The 22,670-nt window shown below is 40.4% G+C and overlaps 1 protein-coding gene across 2 annotated transcripts in view; it reads right to left on the reverse strand.

Annotated features, from left to right (window-relative positions):
• ERLIN2 (ER lipid raft associated 2) overlaps positions 1 to 21,405 on the reverse strand; it is a 31,996-nt gene extending 10,591 nt beyond the window's left edge. Inside the window, exons 1-7 of one of the 2 annotated variants that reach the window (XM_072402774.1) lie at positions 21,254 to 21,405; positions 15,730 to 15,846; positions 11,885 to 11,966; positions 10,525 to 10,571; positions 3,011 to 3,072; positions 2,791 to 2,916; positions 800 to 873 (exon numbers count right to left, since the gene is read on the reverse strand). In XM_072402774.1, the coding sequence (XP_072258875.1) occupies positions 800 to 873; positions 2,791 to 2,916; positions 3,011 to 3,072; positions 10,525 to 10,571; positions 11,885 to 11,966; positions 15,730 to 15,836 (498 nt within the window). In that variant the 5' untranslated portion in view covers positions 15,837 to 15,846; positions 21,254 to 21,405. The remainder of the gene's footprint in view (positions 1 to 799; positions 874 to 2,790; positions 2,917 to 3,010; positions 3,073 to 10,524; positions 10,572 to 11,884; positions 11,967 to 15,729; positions 15,847 to 21,253) is intronic. The other variant, XM_072402775.1, reaches the window with a different exon arrangement.
• Positions 21,406 to 22,670: the final 1,265 nt, after the last annotated feature.

Below are 22,670 nucleotides of genomic sequence, written 5' to 3' on the forward strand. Positions count from 1 at the left end.
TGTATGGTGCCTGTTAATGGCTGAGCACCCTGCCTGTGCAGCACTTGTTAGAAGTCAAGCAGCCTGTGGATACCACTCTCCTTAGTAGCGGAGCAGCAGAGTACCTATCTAATTCTTATTAGCAGCCAGACTGTATAGCACTTGTTCGTTCTAAGAATCATTTTGGGTGACAATAATTGAACAGAACCCTAATGCATCCCTAATTGTCTGAACAGAACCCTAATGCATCCCTAATTGTCTGAACAGAACCCTAATGCATCCCTAATGCAGGTTCTGTTTAATCAAAATTGTCTTCATAGATTCATATCTGTGTCACTGTACCCTCAAGTGGAACTAAACTCCGCTATATTCACTTGTCCCCGTTCTGTAGCAGGGCGACACCATCTTCTTTCTTATTAGTTGTGATCCTTATCCATCTTGATTGGCTGGGGATGACGTAGCTCCTACACAGGCCCGGCAACCACAGGGGAAGCTCAGCGATTTTGACAGTTCCATGAAATGATCAGATAGGTACAAATGCTTATTGCAGAAGGGACATCACCTGTCTCTTTCTGCAATAATACCCTGCCTGATTCCAGATTTTTTTAAGCAAAACTTTAGTTCAACTTTAAAGCAAACAAGCCTCAATGACCTAATAAACCTTTTCTTTCCCCATTTTTATCCCCAAGGATGCTTTCTTCCTAATACAAATCCCCACCATGGACATATTTATATAGGTCGACATTTAGTTTTTTTTTTTATAATGGAGTTCAAACGAATGTTCATATAATATTAGATATAGATAGAATGTCCATCATACCTGGATAATCAGTCCGGGAGCCATTGAATTTAGGTCTTGTTGCAAAGCCAGCTTGAGGTTCTCGTCTATCTGATCTATGAATAAATAGGGATATCCAAGTCAAAGAAAAATCACCACTTTTAAACCAGAATTAAAAAAGTACCTATATATAATGCATTAAAACTCAATCTTGCTACATACAAAATGTAAGAATCATTCTTCATTTGTACATGTGTTGTCCCCAGATGGCTATATAGATCAGTGGTCACCAACCTTTCCGACAGCAGGGGCCGGTATCGTGGAATGAAAATTTGCGATGGGCGTGCGAGAGGGGGTGGACGGATGTCACAACAACTTAATATTACCAGCCTTACCAGCATTACACTGCTCTGCCATTCTTTGCAGCTCCTGCCTCCTGCCACACTGTCACTAGCTCCAGAGCAGTGTATGGAGGACCACTGGCACTCTATGACTGCACTCCTTCCTATTGTCATCAGTGGCCCCTAACTCACAAGACATGGACTGGCACCAGTCCGCACCCCATGGTTTGGGGATCTCCGATACAGATGACATAAATTGGCCACACACGTATACGTTATCTGCAGAGAAGGCTCATTTTAGATCTCTGATGGTGCATAAATAGGACTCCAGTGACTTTCCTGCCACACTGTGCTCAGGTGTCATTCACAGGATAGAGGTTGTTGCAGATGTGCATGGAAAAACTTTCTGCTGTACCCTCTATGTTATAGGCAGCTGGAACCTGCTATTCCATGTCAGATTTCTTTTTTAATGCAATACCTGAATAGCACCATTTTGAAGAGGATAAGGTTTGTCTGGAGAAACAGTGTGTTGCGTTAGACCAGAAAAGGTATCTACAAAGGAGAATGGAGGAATAGTGATTGCTGAACCCAGACGCTGGTAGATTCATCCAAATTAGTTCTGTTAATTTGGTAAGTATTCAAAAACCGGAGAAACTCATCATTTAGATTAGGATATGTATAGTAGTAGGGGACTCACTGTTTTGGCTGTTTCAATAAAGGATAAACCACATATAGGTATATATTTATTTATTTATTTATTGTACCGATAGCAAAATACCAAAAGTCGTCTATACTTTTAGATAAGAGAAAAGATGATTTTTTTATATATCAAATGATGTTTCAAAATTAGAGAGCTCGATGTGTAACCCCATGATTCCCATTTGAGTCATTTTGACTTGTTTCGCACAACATACCTCATCAGGGGTGAACCAGACTGTGATTCAGAGGTTTATATATAATCAATATATAACAGCTGAAAAATATTTATGAGGACTTAAACCATAACACAGTATGTTGTTTGTGCATTAATTTTAACAAATAAACACACACATATATATATATTACATACTTATAAACATTTATATTGTATTATGGTAGTATGTTATGGCTCACAATCTAATGTCCCTACTATAGTCATATAATAATAAAGCAGTCTGAGGTCAATTTTTGGGAAAGCCTATTAACCTAACTGCATGTTTTTGGAATGTGGGAGGAAACCAGAATACCCGGAGGAAAGTCATGTAAACACAGGGGGAATGTTAAAACTCCATGTATTCGAATCTGGGACCTAGTGCTGCAAAGGCCACAGTACTAATCTCTATACCACCGTGTTGCCCCATGGTTTATGTTATATATGCAGGGTTCTCCCCAGGCCCTTTTAGCTGGGTGCACCACCCGGCACTTTTCAGCACCCACCCGGCTGTTTTTGGGTGGTTAGTAAAGGTTTTTGGTCACAATACAGGGGCTGCTACCCACCTACAATTTCTTCCACCCGGCTTAAAAAAATTTCTGGGTTGAGCACTGATACGGTTTGCAATGTTACTGAAATATCATGTGGTAACAAAACCTTCACATATTCATTCACCGATCTTTTAATAAAAGCTCTGTTTTATACAACAGCTTGTGAGACCGATGTAGGTTTCCTAGTTTTTAAACCCCAGGCATTTAGTTTGAAGTGGTGTATTGACTTACCAAACAGTTCTATGTAAACTTCCTGCAACGTGTGAACACTGCAAAACTGGTTCAGCTCATGGTGGATCTTATTAAATATCAATGCTTTGTCATAGTCGGCGGTGTAGTTCTTCACTATATCATACACTACAACGCAAGGTAGAAAACAATTAATAATTATTTGTTCTGACATACATCAAATAGGGGAACGAGCTGTTTGCTTTTTGAAACAACTACTTACCTGCATTGGGAATGAGGAAATTAACTACTTCTATTCGGTCAAAATAGATCATGACTCCACCACTAGAACAAACAGGCATTGGATTAGAAAAAGAACATTTGAATCAAAGAACCGATAGCAACTACAGAAACATTCCAATTACCAATATAACAAGTCAGACCTGATGTAGACTAGATATTAAACACTAATTTTTATAGCACCAACATATTACGGAGTGTTGTACATTAAAAATAGAGGTTGTAGAAAGACAGTGACAATGGAGGAGGAGAGGACCCTGCCCAGAAGAGCTTACAATCTAAAATAATCTAATAATTACTCCCTGAATTTACAAAGGTTATGTATGGGACAAACATTGGCACACTGGTGCTACATGAAGATGAGGGCCAAGCTGTTTCCTTTTTGAAACAACAAAGAACATAGCCAACCTTCCATTTTTCACAAGAATATCATTCCCACATGTAATACTTTACACATCTGCACTGCATCAAAGATGCAGCAAACAGGATTTGCAGAACAAACCTTTAGCCATAAAAATAAATACAAACATGAATAGCCCATTAAAGGATGAACTAATAAAACCAGCTGCTGCTGCAGAAGTTCTCGAGTTTTGAGCAGAATCAGTCAACCCTACTTATTATGAGCCCAGGCTTCCTGGCCTGTGATTAGACAATGAAAGAAGCAGCACATAAGTGAGTCTTTGGGCCTGGTTTATTAAACCTCCCCAAGGCTGGAGAGGATACACTTTCATCAGAGAAGCTGGGTGATCAAGCAAACCGGGAATGGATTTCTTCATCCATTTGCTAGCAAATGTGTTGATATCTGTACCAGATCCATTCCAGGTTTGCTGCATCACCCAGCTTCACTAATGAAAAGTGTATGCTCTCCAGCCTCGGGGAGCTTTGTTCCTCCGGCATACCAGCATGCTTTATGTCAGCACATGGACTGATTGGCTTCTTGTGCTTTTTCTTCATCTCACATTTCATATTTTTGGTAGAGAATACTAGAGGTTGATAAGACATCAAACACAGGTACACTGTACATACTCCAAACAATTGCTTGTATTTAAAGAGTATATTTATGATATATAAATAATTACAGAGTTGTAATAATTTTTGTATTTTATATCTATCTAGAGTTCAGCTATAAATATGCATCAGGGGAATAGACCTGATACTCAAAACCACCGCTAGCATTTGGTTTTACATTTCATTGGGCTCTTATCATAAAAAATGGTTCATAATTGAATGGCAGTAATTGATTCCCACCAAGGAATATTTGGGGAAAATGTCAGATTCCCTGTTTTATAAAAAGCCCTTTGTGTATTAAAATACAAAAGAGCATGCAAGGATCCTACATTTTATTTTTATTTTAAAGCGTTTCAATGCAATAAGAGAGGAGCACGTGGTATTCCTAGGTGCTCTCCCACTCAAATATTATTCAAGCTCAATCATGCTTACCGTCCCATGTCTCAGGACACATATATAGGGTGATATGACTGTGGCTTTTAACCTACTAGTATGCTTTTGGTATGTGAGAGGAAACTTGGAATGTCCCCAAAGGAAACCCATGCAATGACAAGAACATAAAATCTCTATGCAGACACTGGGCCTGATCTAATAAATCACTCAAAGACTAGAGAACATAGACTGTAATTGGAAATTCCAGGTGACCAAACAAAGCTGGAATGGATTTCTTAAAAATCATTGGCTGGACCAGTTCTATTCCAGGTTTTTTGGATTACCCAGGTTCTCCTATGATAGTCTATCTTCTCCAGTCTTAAGAGAGCTTTAAGCGCTGCGTACACACCTGCAAGTTTTGTCGTTGGAAATGATCTTTTGCGATAGTTTGCAGTGATAAAAGAGTGACAAATGAACGAATGAGCACTGTGCACACAGCACCACTCTGTTCAATGGAGGGCAGAGAATAAGCGAGCAGCACCCTACTGTTCTTCTCTCCATTGACATGTATAATGGTCATTCTCCATTGGTCGTGCATGGATTTACAACGTTGAGTGACCGCTATTCACATCAGATATTTGTCCGAGGTGAGCTCAACTGTTCATATCAGGCGAGAATAACCTGACCTGTACACAGCCTTACAGCGGAATGAGCTGCTTCTCTATATAGACAGCAAGGGTTTGCAAATGTATGATAGACACAGCCGTCAATAATCATCTCGGAGCACAGCACAAACAATGATGCCCCACATTATCTATAGTACACACTGCATCCACACACAGTCCTTAGATAATCCAGGGTTAAGTGACTGACACTTCTAGATAAAAGCCCATAAGCTACGTACACACGTTCTACGGTTCAGGGCCGATATTGGGCGTGTGTACAAGTACGCCGTCCATCATCCGAACGACCGTTCTGGCAGATCCACAGACGATGGAAGACTAACGATCCTAAAGGAAGGGGGAGAGCGTGCAGTGGGGTGCCGCTCTGCCGTTCTCCTCCTCCCCTCTGCATAGAGCAGAACGGTGCTGTATGTATAGCACTCGTTCATACATCGTGCAGTGCTAGTCGTTGGAAAGGATCGTGAAAGATACTTTCCAATGACTATTATTGCACGTCTGTATGCAGCTTTAGGCTATTCCAGAAATGTTAATCTATGGCAAACACAACATGGAAGATTAGCTCTGGAAAAGTTAATTGAAGGGATATTGATGACCTTTGTTTGTATGAGTCTGAATAGTTGCGGCAGTGGGTGCCCTACACGAAAATCAGCAAACCTGAAAGTGTACATGTTTATATGTATAAAGTGCAATGCATCAGGCTGATCATTATTGCAAGTTGATGACTGACTTGCAAAATGATCCCTATACTTTTAATCTCAAAGCTTACAATGGGACAGAAAATCATGAACCATTGCAAAACCTGCTCCACCTCCAAAACATTTGTGTATTATTGTCACCCACTGGGGGTTTTAACTGCAATGACTTAGGGTCAATCTTAGATTTGTCTTATTTTCTATTTTTAAAAGTAACATTTACACATAGGATCCCCAAAGCACTAGGAGTTTTGTTAGGGGTCTTTTTAGGCAGGTTTCTCTAGCTATAAAATGCCATCCAATAGGAGATAGGTCTCAGAGATCCACACATTTCTTTTCTGAATTTTAGATTTGTAAATAGTGGGTTTCAAATGTGAAAAAGGTCTAAAATCCTCTGCTGCCTGGAGAAATGTTTTACATTTACTTGATTAAACAATTTATTTTTTATATTATTTATTTAGTAAAGGAATAAAAGAGATAAAAAGAAACAAACAAGCAATAATGATAAAAAATAAAGATAAAAATAAGGGGAATGAAGGAAGGAGAAATAAAAGAAACAGAGAATGAAAGACAAGGTAAGGAAGTAAATAAAAAGGAAGAGAGTAAGTAAATGGAGGAAAGCAGGGACAGGGGAAATACTCCAGCGGGTGTAGCCAATGTATTAGGATAGCTGGAAATCTTTTCTCCTTGTCCTCTACTTGGCTGCAGGGGAGAATTTGATGTGTACAACAGTCACCCAATGTTGTTCACAGATCAGTCACAGCAAATCTATGAATGACAATTGGGAACTTTCGGGTAGCTTCCTCTCCTCCTCCTGCGTCACTGTCTGTGTGTCATTTGCAACCCCTATTTAATGTACAGTGCTGCGTAATATGTTGGCACTATATAAATCCAGTTTATTAATAATAATAATAATATTAATAATATGCAAATCAAGCGAGGAGAGCACAGCGGGCTGCCATTCACTTGCCCTCCCTGTAGCAGGAATGAAAGCCAAAAGTTCATCTTTTTTGAGAAATTAAAAACAAAAACATGGAATACTGAATACACATATTGTGGGTGTACAGGTGGACTAGTGTAAACTGTCTGTGAACATCTTGTGTCCTCTTCCCACACTTGTTTGGGGTGGGAGTGACCTGATAAGAAGAACATTTTGGCTGCTATGCCCCAACTAATATTGAGAAATAAAGCAGCAGGTGATATACAAAATATATTCTCAAATTTTTTTTTACAGTACAATGTAACAAGGAGGTTTGATCAAAGTAGGCTAGCAATGGCAGTGTTCTCCCAAGCCCCTTCTAGCTGGGCACAACACCCAGGGCTGTTTTTGGGTGGTTATTGAAGAGTTGGGTCCCAATACAGGGCTGCCACCTACCTACAATTTGTTCCCACACGGCTTAAAAAAAATTCTGGGTTGAACACTGAATAGTCAAGTAACGATCTGATTGGTTAAGATCAGTGTATAATTGATAACACCAGATATCATAGAATTGAGTGCCGAATTATTTCTGGATACGCGTAAAGAAATGCCAGCTTCTCCCTGCCTGACATGAAAATGGGCACTCCCTGGGGTAAACCAAGTCGTGTGATCTTGCTGCTGGAACTGTTGCTGTTTTAGACCATAGTTTGCATCTAATAAAAATAAGTACTAACTTTGATTTAAGCAGATTTAAGAGTGTTTTGTGTTGTTCTTTAACCTCTTTCCTGACACTTGTAGTCCCACAAATACTTCTACCTTGTTACACCCCTCCTCTCTCCATAGAACAGAACAGGCGCTGTGTGTACTGTGCTCATTCGTTCATCCATCCTTTCCACCACTCCTCCTCTACTGCCTCTTTTTGTAGTAATCTTCATTGGCTTCCATTTCATCTCAGAATCAAATTCAAGCTTCTGTGCTTTGCTTTCAAACCCCTCCACATTTCTTGTCCTACATACCTTTTTGACCTGGTAAAATAAATACCCCCCCCCCCCTCCAGCGACTCTCTTCACTACTCCAACGATTTCCTCACCCATAACCTCATCAGATGCATGGCTCCAAGACTTTTCTAGAGCTGCCCCGACTGTGGAATGGTCTTCCTCGTCCTATTTGACTTGCTCCTACTTTCTGCTAATTTAAAAAGCCCTCAAAACAATTTTCAAACTTGCCTACCCACCTTCTGTCTTTTGAAACCGTCACTACTTCCCTCCATTCCATATCCCCCTGCTATTGTGGGTTACTTCCTCCACTTCCTAGGTTGTAAGCCCTTCGAGGCAGGGTCCTCTCCTCCTGTGTCACTGTGTCTGCCATCTGCAATCCCTATTTAATGTACAGCCCTGCATAATATGTTGGCGCTTTAAAAATTGTGTTTATTAATAATATATAAACATGGGGAACCATTTTTTGTTGAGTTAGATTTTACACTTGTTTTTTTACAAATTTTTGGGTGGTGAATCCAGAAATGACCCGTTTTTTGCTATCACACCCAGTTTTTATGATACAGGGTACCCTCCATTTTACACATTTTAAATTCAATGAAAAAATAATGAAATAATAACTTGAATGTACTGTTTATTTAAATTTCTTTTGTTCATACAAAGGATTTATTGTTACTCCATGACATTTTTTTACAGTAAAACATTAAAAAATTATTGGGGTAAGCAATTAAGGTAAACATTTGCGGGTATAGCTTTTCCTGGAGTGTTCAGTGTTAGGACGATCCTGCCGGATGCTCCAACAATAGTCAGACATCATATGAACATCCCATCTACCCTGATACCGTCCTTCCATGACCTTCAAATCTTGGTGGAATCATTCACCTTGCTCATCACTGACTGCACTAAGGTTTTTCCGAGAAGTTAGAAAGATGGCTATGGAGAAACAGCACCTTGATGCTCATAATGCAACCAAGCATTTTGTATCTTCCCAAGAGTTTCTGGTCAATTTCTGTGTAATTATTTGCTCGTGTGTGTCCAAGAAAGTCCTTGACAATGGCTCTGAATGATAACCAAGCATTCTTTTCGACTTCTGACATTGTCCTGATGACATGTTCATCTCTGATGAGCTGTCGAATCTGTGGACCATCAAACACACTGGCCTTTATTTTTTTAAATGACACGCTAGGAAATGCCAAAATGAGGTACTTTAAACAGTCTCCTTCAGTTGGCAAAGCTTTAACGAACTGCTTCATCAGACCCAGTTTCATGTGCAGAGGCGGGAATATAATATTCTTTCTATCAACAAGTGGCTCATGTAGAATGTTTGGATCACCTGGTTTTAGGGCAGATCTTGGAGGCCAATTCCTTTCCGCCCTATGCCTCTCACGAGCTCTGCTGTCCCACATGCACAGATAACGGAAACTTGGTGTATCCGCGTTGCTGATCAAGACGGAAGCATACCATTTTAAGGTCAACACAGATGAACCAATTGTGTTGGTGATATTGCAACAACTCAATGACTCTCTTTATGTCTCCATATTCTTAACAAAGAGAAACTGAATGGCCAATTGGGACTGACCCAAAAATATTGCCATTGTGAAGGAGTACACACTTTAAGCTCCCCTTTGAGCTATCGATGAATAGTCGCCATTCAGTTGAGTTATAGATTGGAATTCCCAATTCCTCCATTAAACCAGGTATGTTATGTTAATACACAAAGCAACTGTCAGGTCTAAACTACTGCAGAAATGAAATTTCTATGGTTTGAAAGTTCAAACCTTCGTTCCTTTTTCAAGTAAATTTTTCATGCACTCTTGATGCTAGGAGTTCTGAAGCCTTCTTCGATAGTCCCAAATTATGTGCCAAATCACTCAACTCCTGCTGATCAAATCCCTTACGAACGAGTCCTCTTCAATTTTAAACTCCTTATCATTGTTGTCACCTAGTTCATCACCATAATCATATTCTTTAAGCGAGGGTCGTGTAACGAAAAACTGGCACTGGGATTTCATCGGAATGAGCCACTGGGTGTAAAGCGGATGGTAGACTAGGATATTCTATGTTACATTTATTTTTCTTGTTATATCCTGAAGTTTTCACTATACAAAAGTAACAGTCACTGAAATGATCCCCTGGCTCTCCCCAAACCATTGGTATACCAAATGGCATCTTATCACGTGTTCCCTTTGACCACATCCGTAAACCCTCAACACTGTTTGCACACCTTATGAGGGCCCCAAGACTTATCTTGATCACCAAGTTTAACTGTGAAATATGCCAAATAGGCTTGCTCTACAAATGTGCTGATGTTCGCCCATTGACTGGGAATAGTGAAACTGCCACAGATAAAACAAAATAAATCAGCAGAGCCAGACATGATCTGAAAGAAAGGAAATATGTGTGTAAGTGGAAAAATAAATTTTGCTCATTCACTACATAGAGCAGGACACACCCTCTAACCACACTCTCTTGCATGTAAATGAATAGCCTATACAAATCCACGCTACAATAATCGCATTATTAAAAGGGGTAGAGAAAAAAACGTGATAGAAGAGAACTAACTGCACTTTCAGAATCAGCAAACTAAAGTCAACAAAAAATTTGTTTAAAATTGTTCCCCAGTGTAATGTCACTGGAAATGTTCTTTCATAAACAACAAATATATTACGTGTGTACATAGCCCTAATACACATAGCACCAATGTCACTTAGCTCAGAAACAGTAAAATGAAACTGCTTCTGTTAATGGAAGTTGCTGCCACTGTTGCAGAATCTGTTTAGTGACAGTGGTCTTTTCAGTTTTTCAGTGCAGCTATAGGATCATCCTACCTTGTACCACAAGGAACATTCTTCACTTCATCTGTCTGTAAAGTGCTCTAAAAAAAAAAAAAAAAAAAAAAAAAAGAAAGAAGAGGATTGATAAAGTTAATATTATATCTTGAGTAGGGCAGCACGGGTGGCTCAGCAGTTAGCAACAGGTTTTAATTCCGGCCACGACTATCTGCAAGGTTTGTATGTTCTCCCTGTGTCTGCTTGGGTTTCCTCCAAGTACTCCGGTTTTCTCCCACATCCCAAAAAAAAGCATGCAGTTAGGATAAATTGACTTTACTTAAAAAAACTGTCCTTAGACTACGTCAATGACATATGACTAAGGGAAATTAGATTGTGAGCTCCTTTGAGGGACAGTTAGTGACAAGACTATAGATTTTTACAGAGCTGCCTATTATGTCAGCACTATATAAATAATGTGTAATAATAATAATATGAAAGCATCACTTTATATGTATTGGTAAAATCTGTAACATAATACATCTTTTTATTTTTGGTATGTGCATTTAATGATCTGCCCTAGTTTCACCACAGGCACCCCAGTCCTCTTCAAAGTTCAGGATCTGCATTGTATACTGAGCTGTGAATGCACTTCCGAAAGGCAGGTAAAGTAAATTGTCTGTCCCTTCAGCAATAAACAACCTGCTAGCAATATTTTAATAATATTATTAGACTTTTTGACTACCAAAGCTGCAAAAAGCTTGCGGAAAGCTTTACATATGATAACATTGGATTTTAATAATGACATATGGCTATGGTAGGGACATTACATTGTGAGCCCCTTTGATGGACAGCTAGTGACATGACTATAGACTTTGTAAAGCAGCGAGTAATATGTTGGCACTTAATACTGTATATTAATATTAAAATAAAAACTTTCCAAATAAACTGCTCTTATACAAGTAAATGCCTGTGTGCCCAGTGAGCTAAACTGAGATATGAGTGGTCAACCTAACTGTGCAAAGCTAATGAGGAACACACAGGGACAAGATTGTACTTTATCTACCGATACAATATGTTGCGTAGAAGCTTGAAACTGCTCTCATTTCCAATGAGGAGCTAAGGATAGAGATAAGGAGGATGACCCTACCACTTTTTTTTACAAGCCCATACATTCTATTCTTTAACTTAGTCAGAAGCCAGTTACCCAGCAAGTGAGTCAAAAGCTTGGAGGAGGATTCTTGGTAAACACCGGGAGAACATCCAAACCCCTTCCTTAAAGATCGAGAAATGTCAGCATATGAATCCAACTTCTGGAATTGAAAAGCAAACCCCTGGTTTTGCAGGTGAAGCCATTACCAATATGTTTATAAAACAACATAGATAGTGATATGACAATGTATGTAATATGTAGACATACCTGTACGGATTTAAAGGAAGTTATAAATGGCAGCATTAAATGGAAGCCTGGACCACTCGTTGATGTGAGCAATGCTCCTCCCCTGAATGAGAAAAGATACTTATTAGTCCACTAGTTTAGAAAAAGATGCATAAAGTAATAGGAGAAGGGACACATGTCTTACAGGAGATCTCCATCTTTACCTTCAGTCTTACACAGGTGTACAGGCTCCTTTCCTGTACTTGAATTGCTTACTTTAATTCTGCACACTGAACCCGGTTTAATAGAGGCTAAAAGAGCGATTTTGGTTGCTTTTGTTTTCAGATCTACTATTTGTTCTGGGATGCAGCTTTCACCGATATCTGTTATCAAATGCTCAACTTACCACTTAGCTTTATTTCCGCAGAGTACCATTCCCCCCACACATGGCCTTGAGTTGGTCCCATGCTGTGCTAAAATTCTTCTTCGTCCCCGCACAGAGGATGCGATGGGCGCGGCCATCTTCTTCCATCAGCTTCATACATCACCTGATCTTGGACTGTGCAGGTGCAAGATCAGGTAAGGTAGCCTGCTGTAAATGGAAAAAGAAAAAGAGTACCGATCTCACTGTGCATGCGGGAGATTGGCACCTTTTTTTCCCCATTGCAAGAAAAAGCCCCTTCTGGGCATGCCAAGGGTATGTGACGTAGGTATCCCTGGCGGCTCTACACCCCTATTCTTTAAAAAAAAAAAAAAAACTTATTAAGAGAATAAAACAAAAAATTATAATTTTTGCTTCGTATAAAAGGGTTATCTTCCCTTTTGCATAAAGTAAAAATGTTGGTGATAGATGTGCTTTTATTGCCCAGATTGGTGATAGGTTTACTTTAAACCTAATAAAATCCGAAATTGAACAAGGCAAATTCTCAAAGCAATCATGTTGATGTGAATGGCTATTTTAGGCATTTTTGAGCGGTGCATTTGCCTATTCTAACTCTTATCTGCCATATTTCTTGGTTGAAAACATCTTTTTTAATATTATTGTTAATAATATTAAACAGTATTTATATAGTGCCAACATATTACACAGCACTTTACATTAAATACCAAAAATGCTCTTTTAAATGAGCAGAAAGTAAAAGCAAGCCGAATAGCATGAAGAAGACCATTCCAGAGAGTCAGGGCCGCTCTAGATAAGTCTTGGAGCCGTGCGTGTGATGAGGTTATGTGTGAGGAAGTCATTAGTAGGTCATTGGAGCAGCGAAGAGCACCAGGGTTCTCCCCAGGCCCTTTTAGCTGGGTGAACCACCCGGCACTTTTCAGCACCCACCCGGCTGTTTTTGGGTGGTTACTAAAGAGTTTGGTCACAATACAGGGGCTGCCACCCACATACAATTTCTTCCCACCTGGCTTAAAAAAATTTCTGGGTTGAGCACTGAGCACTGTAAGGTGTGTATTTTTATGGAAGAAAGGTGAGTGGGACAAAAGTTGTGAAGGCAAAACACAGCAGATTGAATTTGATTCTAAGATGAATTGGAAGCCAATGAAGAGAACTTCAAAGAGAAGCGGCAGAAGAGGAGCGGTGGGAAGGATGGATGAGTCTGGCTGCAGCATTCATAATAGATTGAAAAGGATGGAGTCGGGGTAGTGGAATACCAGAGAGGAGGAAGTTACAGTAGTTTATAAATGCTTCAACACTGCAAAAGCTCAATCAGCATTTATAAGCTTTTAAAATTAAAATCAGTGAAGACTTAACCTTACTCTCCCACCTTTGTCTCTATACCCTGTTTGCAATCACTGATCAACCTGAATGCTGCTGGAATTTGCCTTGGTCAATTTTGGATTTTATTTGTCCGTTATCTAAAAATGCTCTCTGGTTATTTGGGTTTTTACACCAAATTCTGTCATTTAGATGGAAGGTTCACTTGTGCAATGTTTACCACAGCTGAACTATGTAGTAACAGTCTTACAAAAGAAATACATTACCGCCTACGCAGCCAAAGTGCAGGTGAATTAATTAAAAATATGATGTGCACATCTTGCGTAAATCTTTCCACCCACTGTAATAAATATACTGAGCACGCTGTAAGTTCTCTGGCAACATTACTGTTATTATAATTTTGTTTGGGGACACAAAGGATAAACGACCACAGCTTCCTCATATATGTTGCATGTCGTGCCAAAATGAACCTGAGCCAATATCCTGCAGGATTTGGGCGACTCATCTTATTCCTCTCTCTTTGTAACAGCTGTTATTAAATGAAACAAATGCAGACAGTAAAAAAAAAATGGGCTATGATTACGTCTGTGAAAATGGGAACAGTTTGAACCTCAAAAATCTTTACATTTTGCAAATCTGGGTTTAACACTTCCAAACTGGGGCTGAAGGTGCAGAATCCAAATCCAAGGTCTGATCCAAATGTTGTAACAGCTTCTGAGTTTGTAAACCAGTACAAAAATGCACAACAGATATGTTGGCTACAGTTGTTACATACCCGCTATGGGTTGGAGTGTGTGTGTGTGTGTGTGTGTGTGTGTACAGACTTTCAGCTTTAATTCAGTGGGTTGAACAAAAAGATTGTATACAAATGTGAGGAACTAAAACCTTTAACACAATCACTTCATTTTAGAGGCTCAAAAGTAATTGGACAAAATAAAAAGCTGAAAATAAAATGTTAATTTCTAATACATGGTTGAAAACCCTTTGCTGGCAATGCCACCCTGTAGTCTTGAACTCATGGACATCACCAGATGCTGGGTTTCCTCCTTTTTAATGCTCTGCCAGGCCTTTATTGCAGCGGCTTTCAGTTGCTGTTTGTTTGTGGGCCTTTCTGTCTGAAGTTTAGTCTTCAACAAGTGAAATGCATGCTCAATTGGATTCAGATCAGGTGACTGACTTGGCTTTATAAGAATATTCCACTTTTTGCTTTAATAAATTCCTGGGTTGCTTTGGCTGTATGTTTTGGGTCATTGTCCATCTGTATTATGAAACGCCTCCCAATCAATGTGACTGCATTTAGCTGGATTTGAGCAGACAGTATATCTCTGAACACCTCAGAATTCATTCAGCTGCTTCTGTCCTGTGTGACATCATGGATAAACACTAGTGTCCCAGTGCCATGGCAGCCATGCACGCCCAAGCCATCACACTGCCTCTGCCATGTTTTACATGTTTTTTTTTACATGTTTTGCTTTGTTTCTTTCCCATGATGTACCAAACTGAGGATTTTGCTACTCCTAATATTGTGGCAATTTCTCGGTTGTTTTTTTCTGTTTTTGCAGCCTAAGGATGGCTTGTTTCACCTGCATGGAGAGCTGACCGCATGTTGTCTGTTCACAGCAAAATCTTCTACATACAAGCACCCCCCCTTCCCTCAAATCAACTCCAGGCATTTTATCTGCCCACACCAGCCCATGAAATAGCCTTTGAGTCAATTGTCCAATTACTTTCGAACCCCTGAAATGAAGTGATTGTGTAAAAAAAGGCTTTAGTTCCTAACATTTGTATGCAATCTTTTTGTTCAACCCACTGAATTAAAGCTGAATGTCTGCAGTTCAAGTGCATCTGAATTGTTTCATTTAAAATTTATTGTGGTAATGTACATAACCAAAATTAGAAAAAGGTGTCTGTCCAAATATTTATTAACCTAACTGTATATATAAATACACACACACATTTTATATATATATATATATATATATATATATATATATATATATATAATCACTGCTCAGTCCTGTTAATTTTGAAAAGGAAATAACTCTTGTCTCTATGCGATCATTTCCCACAACAATTATTGAACGTGTGTACATAGCCTAAGATTGGTAATGTTTATAAATGGTAAAGTATATAAATATATGTAAAGGCCTTCCTTTTTTTACATTACCTATAATATACTCCAATGTGCCCATCTTCAATTTTGTGGATGGCTGAGAATAAGGCAGATGCAGTAAATGCAACCGCAAGGGCAGCTAGGGCTCCAATGTGGGACATCTTCAGGAAACTGCCAAACAAACACAAAGGAGACAAAAGAGAAAATAGAATTAAAACATACAATGTAACAGTTTTTATGTACCGGTACTTCCATAGTGGATAATATTTGCAAACAACTTTATAATTTATGGACTACAGGAAGTTAAATGCATTTTACAATAATACATACATTACATATCAGAAGATAAAACCACCTGCCTAGTATTTTGTAGATGCCAAAATAGTTCTAACTTATGCAGACATGGATTCCACAAGACCTAAAAAGGCATCCTGTGGTATCAGCAGAAGACAATCACCCTGCCTCCATTGACCTCTCTTTATACAGTAGTGAATCCTACAAATGAATCAGAAACCCCACCGCCATCTAAATGATTCATCAGACCTGACCACCTGTAGTTTTTAGCAGTACAGGAGTCAGCATGGGCACACTGACTGCTCTGTGGCTTTACAAGTGGGCAGCATGGTGGCTCAGAGGTTAGCACTTTGGGCTTTGCAGCCCAATCCAGGAAAGCTCCAGAGTTTGCAGGTTCTCCTTGTGATTGTGTGGGTTTCCACCCACATTACAAATGGACGTCCAGGTCTTTTGGCGTTGCTCAGTTCACCAGTGCTTTGTTTCTTTCTCATGATGTACCAACCTGTAGATTTTGCCACTCCTAATATTGTAACAATTTCTTTCTGTTTTTGCAGCTTAAGGATGGCTTGTTTCACTTGCATGGAGAGCTCCTTTGACCACATGTTGTCTCTTCACAGCAAAATCTTCCAAATACAAGCACCCTTCAACTACAGGCTTTTTCTCTGTCTGTCTTCTCTGCTTAATTGATAATGACATCATAAAGGAATTGCCCACACCAAAAAAAGACCACTGAATTTAAACTGAAAGTCTTCAGTTCAACTGCATCTGAGCTATTTCATTTAAAATTAATTGTAGTAATGTGTGTGTATTTATATATTTACACACACACACACACACACACACACACACACACACACTACAGGGGTATTTGTGGAATCACTGCTCAGTCTTGGTAATTTTGAAAAGGAAATAACTATTGTCTCTATGCGATCCTTTCCAACAATTATTGAACGTGTGTATACAGCCCAAGCTTGGTAATGTTTTTAACCACCTGAGCGATAAGCCCGACCTTGGTACGGGGTTAAAATAATTACAATTATCGATAAACCCGAACTTTTCTCACTGTATGAAAATAGTGAGAAAAGTTTGGGTTTATCGATCACTTACCTGGTCCCGCTGCGATCATCCATCGTCGTGTTCCAGCGTCGTCCTCCAGCGTCGGGTGCCTTTTCCGGGAAGAAGAAGCCGGCCGGCTGAGAAGAAGAAGCGGCTTCTTCTCCCTCCGTGCGTGTATGTCGGCGCACACGATGACGTCGGCGCGTGTGCGGGAAATTCAAATTGAAAGTCATTCAAACACATTTTGTATTGGATTGAATACAAACTCCTGTATCCAATCCAAGTTTATGTTTTAATCAAATTTTTCTTTTGCCTTTGTTCCGTGGCAGTTTAATGAAAATGAACCACATTAGAGCAGAAGCTGTCCTTGGGGTTGCATTCACTGTAGCTGGCCTATACGCAGCCATTCCCAAAATTGAAGAGGGTCACATTGGAATATTTCATAGGCAATGAAAATTAGCAAAGGCCAGATCCTGTCACTGGTTGTCGTTTCTTGGGCCACAAAACTTGCGTGGCTGGATACAGAAACAAATAACCAGCAAAGGAAGCTGTAAAGAAATACGTATGCTGACTTACACATCAGAAGCCATGAATATTGTTAGCAGTAGCTTTTTCCTTAATACTCAAGAGGTTCAGGAGGACCTGAAAGTAGCTACAAACCCCACCCTTCCTGCAAATTTGGCCTATTTTGTAATGTTTGGGTTAATGTGATAAAAAAAAACATTTCTGATTGCCCAATGCCTAGAGGACATGGGTAGAATTTCACTTTAGAGTGCTTAACCCAGACATTTTTTTAAGCTAGGTGGCAGGAAATTGTAAGTAGGTGGCAACCCCCATATAGTGACCCAACTTTTCAGTAACTATACAAGGGCTGGGGAGAACACTGCTTTAGATTGGCTCTGAACTGAATCTAAATTCAGCAGCTGACCATTTTTTTTTTGCATTCCGTTCAGTTGTGGATAGATTGGATGTGTTGGTAAATCTGGGTTGAAAGTAACCAGTCGTATGTATGAACCAAGGTTGTGGAGTTGGAAACATATATTCTGTACCTAGAGTCAGAATGGCAAAAATGTACTGACTCCAACTCCACAGCTATGGAATGAACGATAGAGAGTAGATCAGATTGGAACTTTAATTGCTTTTTATGAGAAAAATGGTGCAGGATTGAATATGTGCAGGATTTTGGAACTCTATTGTCGATCAAAGTATCAATTAGATTGGCTCATCAAGTGCAAAATTGCCAGTACATCCACTCGTATATACTAATTCCATTTGCTACTTACCACGAACACAGATTGTGTAGGAAAATGTCTCCAATCATTCAGCAGTTACCATCTTTATGTCACAGTGACAAGAACAACCTTTCATCGTGTGAGCTGCAAGGACACAAAGCTTTTCCAGCTGGACTACCTGCACTGTCCATTCGAGGGGCGGGTACACACATTCAAAAATTGTCATTGGAAAGGATCTTTCACGATCCATTCCAACGACAAAAGACCGCACAATGCATGAACGAGCGTTGTACATACAGCACCATTCTGCTCTATGGAGAGGGGAGGGGGGAGAATGACAGAGTGGCACCCCACTGCACTCTCTCCTCTTCATTTGGATTACAGTCGTTCATGGATCCGCCTGGACGGATCCATGAACGACCTCAGAAGAGCATTGTACACCTTTCAGATTCTCGTCTGATAGCAACCCTGAAGCGATAATCAGACGGGAATCATCTGACGTTTGTAGGTAGCCTAAGGGGTCAGATAATTATCACTCAAGATGAACAGTTGTGCTCATCTCAGGTGGGAATCTGACAGGTGTACAATGGTTCCCCGACTTTGTTCATGGATCCCTCATGACGGACCCATGAATGAATATCAGAAACAACCTCCATGGAAGACAAAGGAGGAAAGCACAGCTGGGTGCTGCTCATTCGTCCTGCCTTTTCCAAAGAACAGAATAGGCACGTTGCTCACAGTACTCATCCGTTTATCTGTCACTGGAAACGATCATAAAATACAAAAATCTAATGTGTGTATGCAGCTTAATTCTGCAGATATAAAAAGAAACTTCATACAATATATATGCATTGGTCTTATCAGGGTGTGTGTTACACTCCTCACCATTACAGCAGGCTTGCTGAGAATCAATAATCTAGTACAATTACATTTTCTGCACAGCGGGCTGAAAAAAGGAAACTTGTTTATACTAAATCAACATTGCTTAGCTAGAACGTCTGCACATTCCAAGCTTTGCACTAGCTTCTGTGATTGCTATATGCTGAGAGAACTCTAAAATCGATACAAGAGGCGTCAGTTCCTATTGATCATCTAACAAACGATCAGGGAACAGATTTATCACCGCCGGGTGACTTGATATAACTCAACATTTTGTCACACAGCTGTTGTGTTCTTTTGAATGAGCACTGCGTAAGTGTTATTTGCTTTGACAAAGCTCCATGAGATGTAAACTGTGACTGTGCATTCTAATTATACAGTGTGCAAATCTCCCAATCTTATGCAGTGGTCAAAACAGCAATTTTTTTAACCTGGGTGGGAGGAAATGGTAGTTGGGTGGCAGCCCCCGTAGTGTGACCCAACTCTTCAGTAACCACCAAAAAACAGCTGGGGATTACTGAACAGCGTCGGGTGGGTGCCCAGCTAAAAGGGGCTGGGGAGAACACTGTTATGGGGAGGTACCCACCAGATGGTTGGCCTTGACACCAAATTTCATGGTAGGAGATGCTAAGGCTTTACAGGCTGCAGCTTGAATTAGGCTCAGTTTTATCATTTGGTGGAGTGTTGGGAATGGGTTAGGTCAATGCAGTGCCTATGGGTGCACCGGGATGTTTTGCTTAAATACCAACTCAAGCAAAAACAGTTATGGAGACTGGAAAACTGTTTCCAGTAGTAAAACAAGTTCGTGGAAACGACCATGTGCCAGACTGGCAGTGAGGTTGCGGTGTAGTTACCCCTTCCTCATGCTCGCTGCTTTAGAGGAAACGCTACATGTAGCTTTCACTTTCAGCAGCCCCATAAAGAACAAATGGAGGGAATGATTGGTTCAGTACCCCTTTCTGCACGCACTATAAAATCTGCAGACGCTTTAAGAAACAAGTGGCTGGCAAGGTGCCACTGACAGCTGCGCGGGAATGCTAGATACCACTGCAGGTGTGAAGCTGCCCTAAATGTCCTTTAGAGGAACTCACAATGAAATGTCCACACCATGAATAAATGTCCCTCTATTTTTCTTTTCCTGCTGGAAAGCTCCCAATGTCTTTTTTTGGTTCAAGGTGAAGCCCCTTTCTCACCTTCTGTCTTTATCTCTACAGCAGGATGGGACCACAGAGCCAGGTTCAAATCTCGGCCAGGACGCTATCTGCATGGAGTTTGCTGGTTCTCCCCATGTTTGGTGGGTTTTCTCTCGGTACGCTGGTTTCCTCCCACATTCCAAAGACATGCAGTCAGGTTAATTGGCCTCCCCCCAAAATTTACCCTACTTTAATGACATATGACTATGGTAGAGACATTAGATTGTGAGATCCTGTGAGCTAGTGACACGACTATGGACTTAGTACAGCGCTGCGTAATGTGTAATAATAATTTTCTTGCAAATGATCGGCCTGTCCAGAAGTGACACCTATGACGATAATACACTGACAGTGATGAACATCTGGGCAGTCCTGGTACTGGTCCCCCACCCCACCATGACAGCTGTCAGTAAAATATCTTTACATGCAATAAATGTGGGTGTTATTTTGAGATTTGGGGGGGGGTTGCATTATTATGCCTAGCGATGTCAGGAACCCTGGCAGCCATGCAATATACACAGGATTTAATGATTAACCAGCTGCTTTATGCTGGGTGTGAAAGCTAACAATAAATTGCCCCCTGTTGGCATTCTAAAGGGCCCAAGGCTGCCCCCACCCCCTACAGAACTGCATACAACCTACATATCATCCCAAATCATAATTGGTACCATAGCTGGTTCTGATCATGGCTGGCAATGCATGCTGGGAGTTCTCATACCAACACACAGGTAGCCATAGGCCTTACAGGTAATCAAAGCCTCCATAAATTCTACCACCAGCACCTGCCCATGGCTGGGGCACCTGTCAAGCCTATAATACCTCCTAACAGCTGCTCCATGTGTCACCTCTTCCCATATATACAACCTGTCTGAAGAGCATGGCTTCCTCAGTATATTATAAAATAGCCATTCGCCATCCCCTCACCTCTCTCACCGATCCTCTAGGTCACTGCTGAGCTGCTCGATCCTAATCTTCCCTCTCTTCCACCAGCATCCTATTCTTCCTGGTGTCGCCGTGCCTTAGACGTCATCATCCCAGGGACGAAGAACAGGCAGACATCTTTGTTGTGTGCACTCCTGGCAAACACGGTGTATATCTGCACATTCACCAGCTGGGTGTGCTGTGGACTGCTTTATAGAATGAGAATTCGCCTAAAAAAGGTAAAAGGGATGTAAACTGCAGAATTCTGTGTGTTTTTGTTAGGCAAAAAGGTCAGCGAATGACCACTTTCTATTCTGCTCTATATACTGATTGATATTCAAGTCTCAAATGTGAATATTGTCTGTTTTTTTTAGATCCATTTATTGATATAGTGCATAAATAAGGAATAGGATGTCTGGTTTTGTGAATGTGTAAAACAATTATACATTGGGGCCTTAGGCCCAAATCAAACCAGAGCCCACACGGTGACGTTTCCATGACGACACGCTTTATGGAGAACAGAACATTTATTTAGTTCTTTCTACTTCTTTAATTTACAATACCAAACAGACTTTGTTTAAGTTTAAATCTTAAAGCGTACCTAAACTCAGAATTTTTACTTTACAAAAAAGGGTAGACAATCATTTTATTTAAAGTAGTATTTTTCTTTGTTAGTGTTTAAAAAAAAAAAAAAAAAAAAAGGGTGCAGCACCGTCCCCTTAATTCGGGCCTCTCGGGTGCGCCGTGAGATCAGCAAGTTTTTTTCCAATCGGAAAGACTGATCTGCAGGATTAGGTTAGTGTGTTTTTTTTATTTTTTTGGGTTAGTTTTGGGTTTACTTCTGCTTTAATAAAATTTGGAGTAATATGCTTTAATATATTGGAGGAGAGACGTAGAAATGATAGGAAAACTGAAGTGGAGGAATGTTGGCCAAGGGACCTACGTCACACACCCCAGGAGGCACTTGACTGCTTTTCTGCCCATGCCCTAATCTGCATGCGCAGTGAGATCAGCAATCTTTTTTCCACCTACGTTATCTTGCGTCTGCGCAGTGCGAGATTGGTGACGTAGGAAGAGGAACCCAGAAAAAAAAAAGAAAGACATCGGTGCGCCGTGCTATACCTGGATGACGCGACTAATCCTCCCTTTTTTATTTTGTGTTTAGTTCTGCTTTAATTCTGCAGATACCTTGATCCCGCTGGAGATGGCCTCGATTGGGTCCCAAGCCTTCCTGGAATCCTCCTTCATCCCGGCCGGGCGCCGTTATCTTATTCCGTCTTCCTCTTCATTCTGCCTACATCACTCAATCTTGCACTGCCCAGGTGCGAGATCTGGTGCAGTAGCCTGCTGTAAAAGAAAAAAAAAGCAGATCTCACTGCGCATGCGTCAGATCGGCATTTCTTATGACCCAATGTAGGAA

Source organism: Pyxicephalus adspersus, chromosome 2 (assembly GCF_032062135.1).
Source record: "Pyxicephalus adspersus chromosome 2, UCB_Pads_2.0, whole genome shotgun sequence".
Classification (NCBI taxonomy): Eukaryota; Metazoa; Chordata; class Amphibia; order Anura; family Pyxicephalidae; genus Pyxicephalus; species Pyxicephalus adspersus.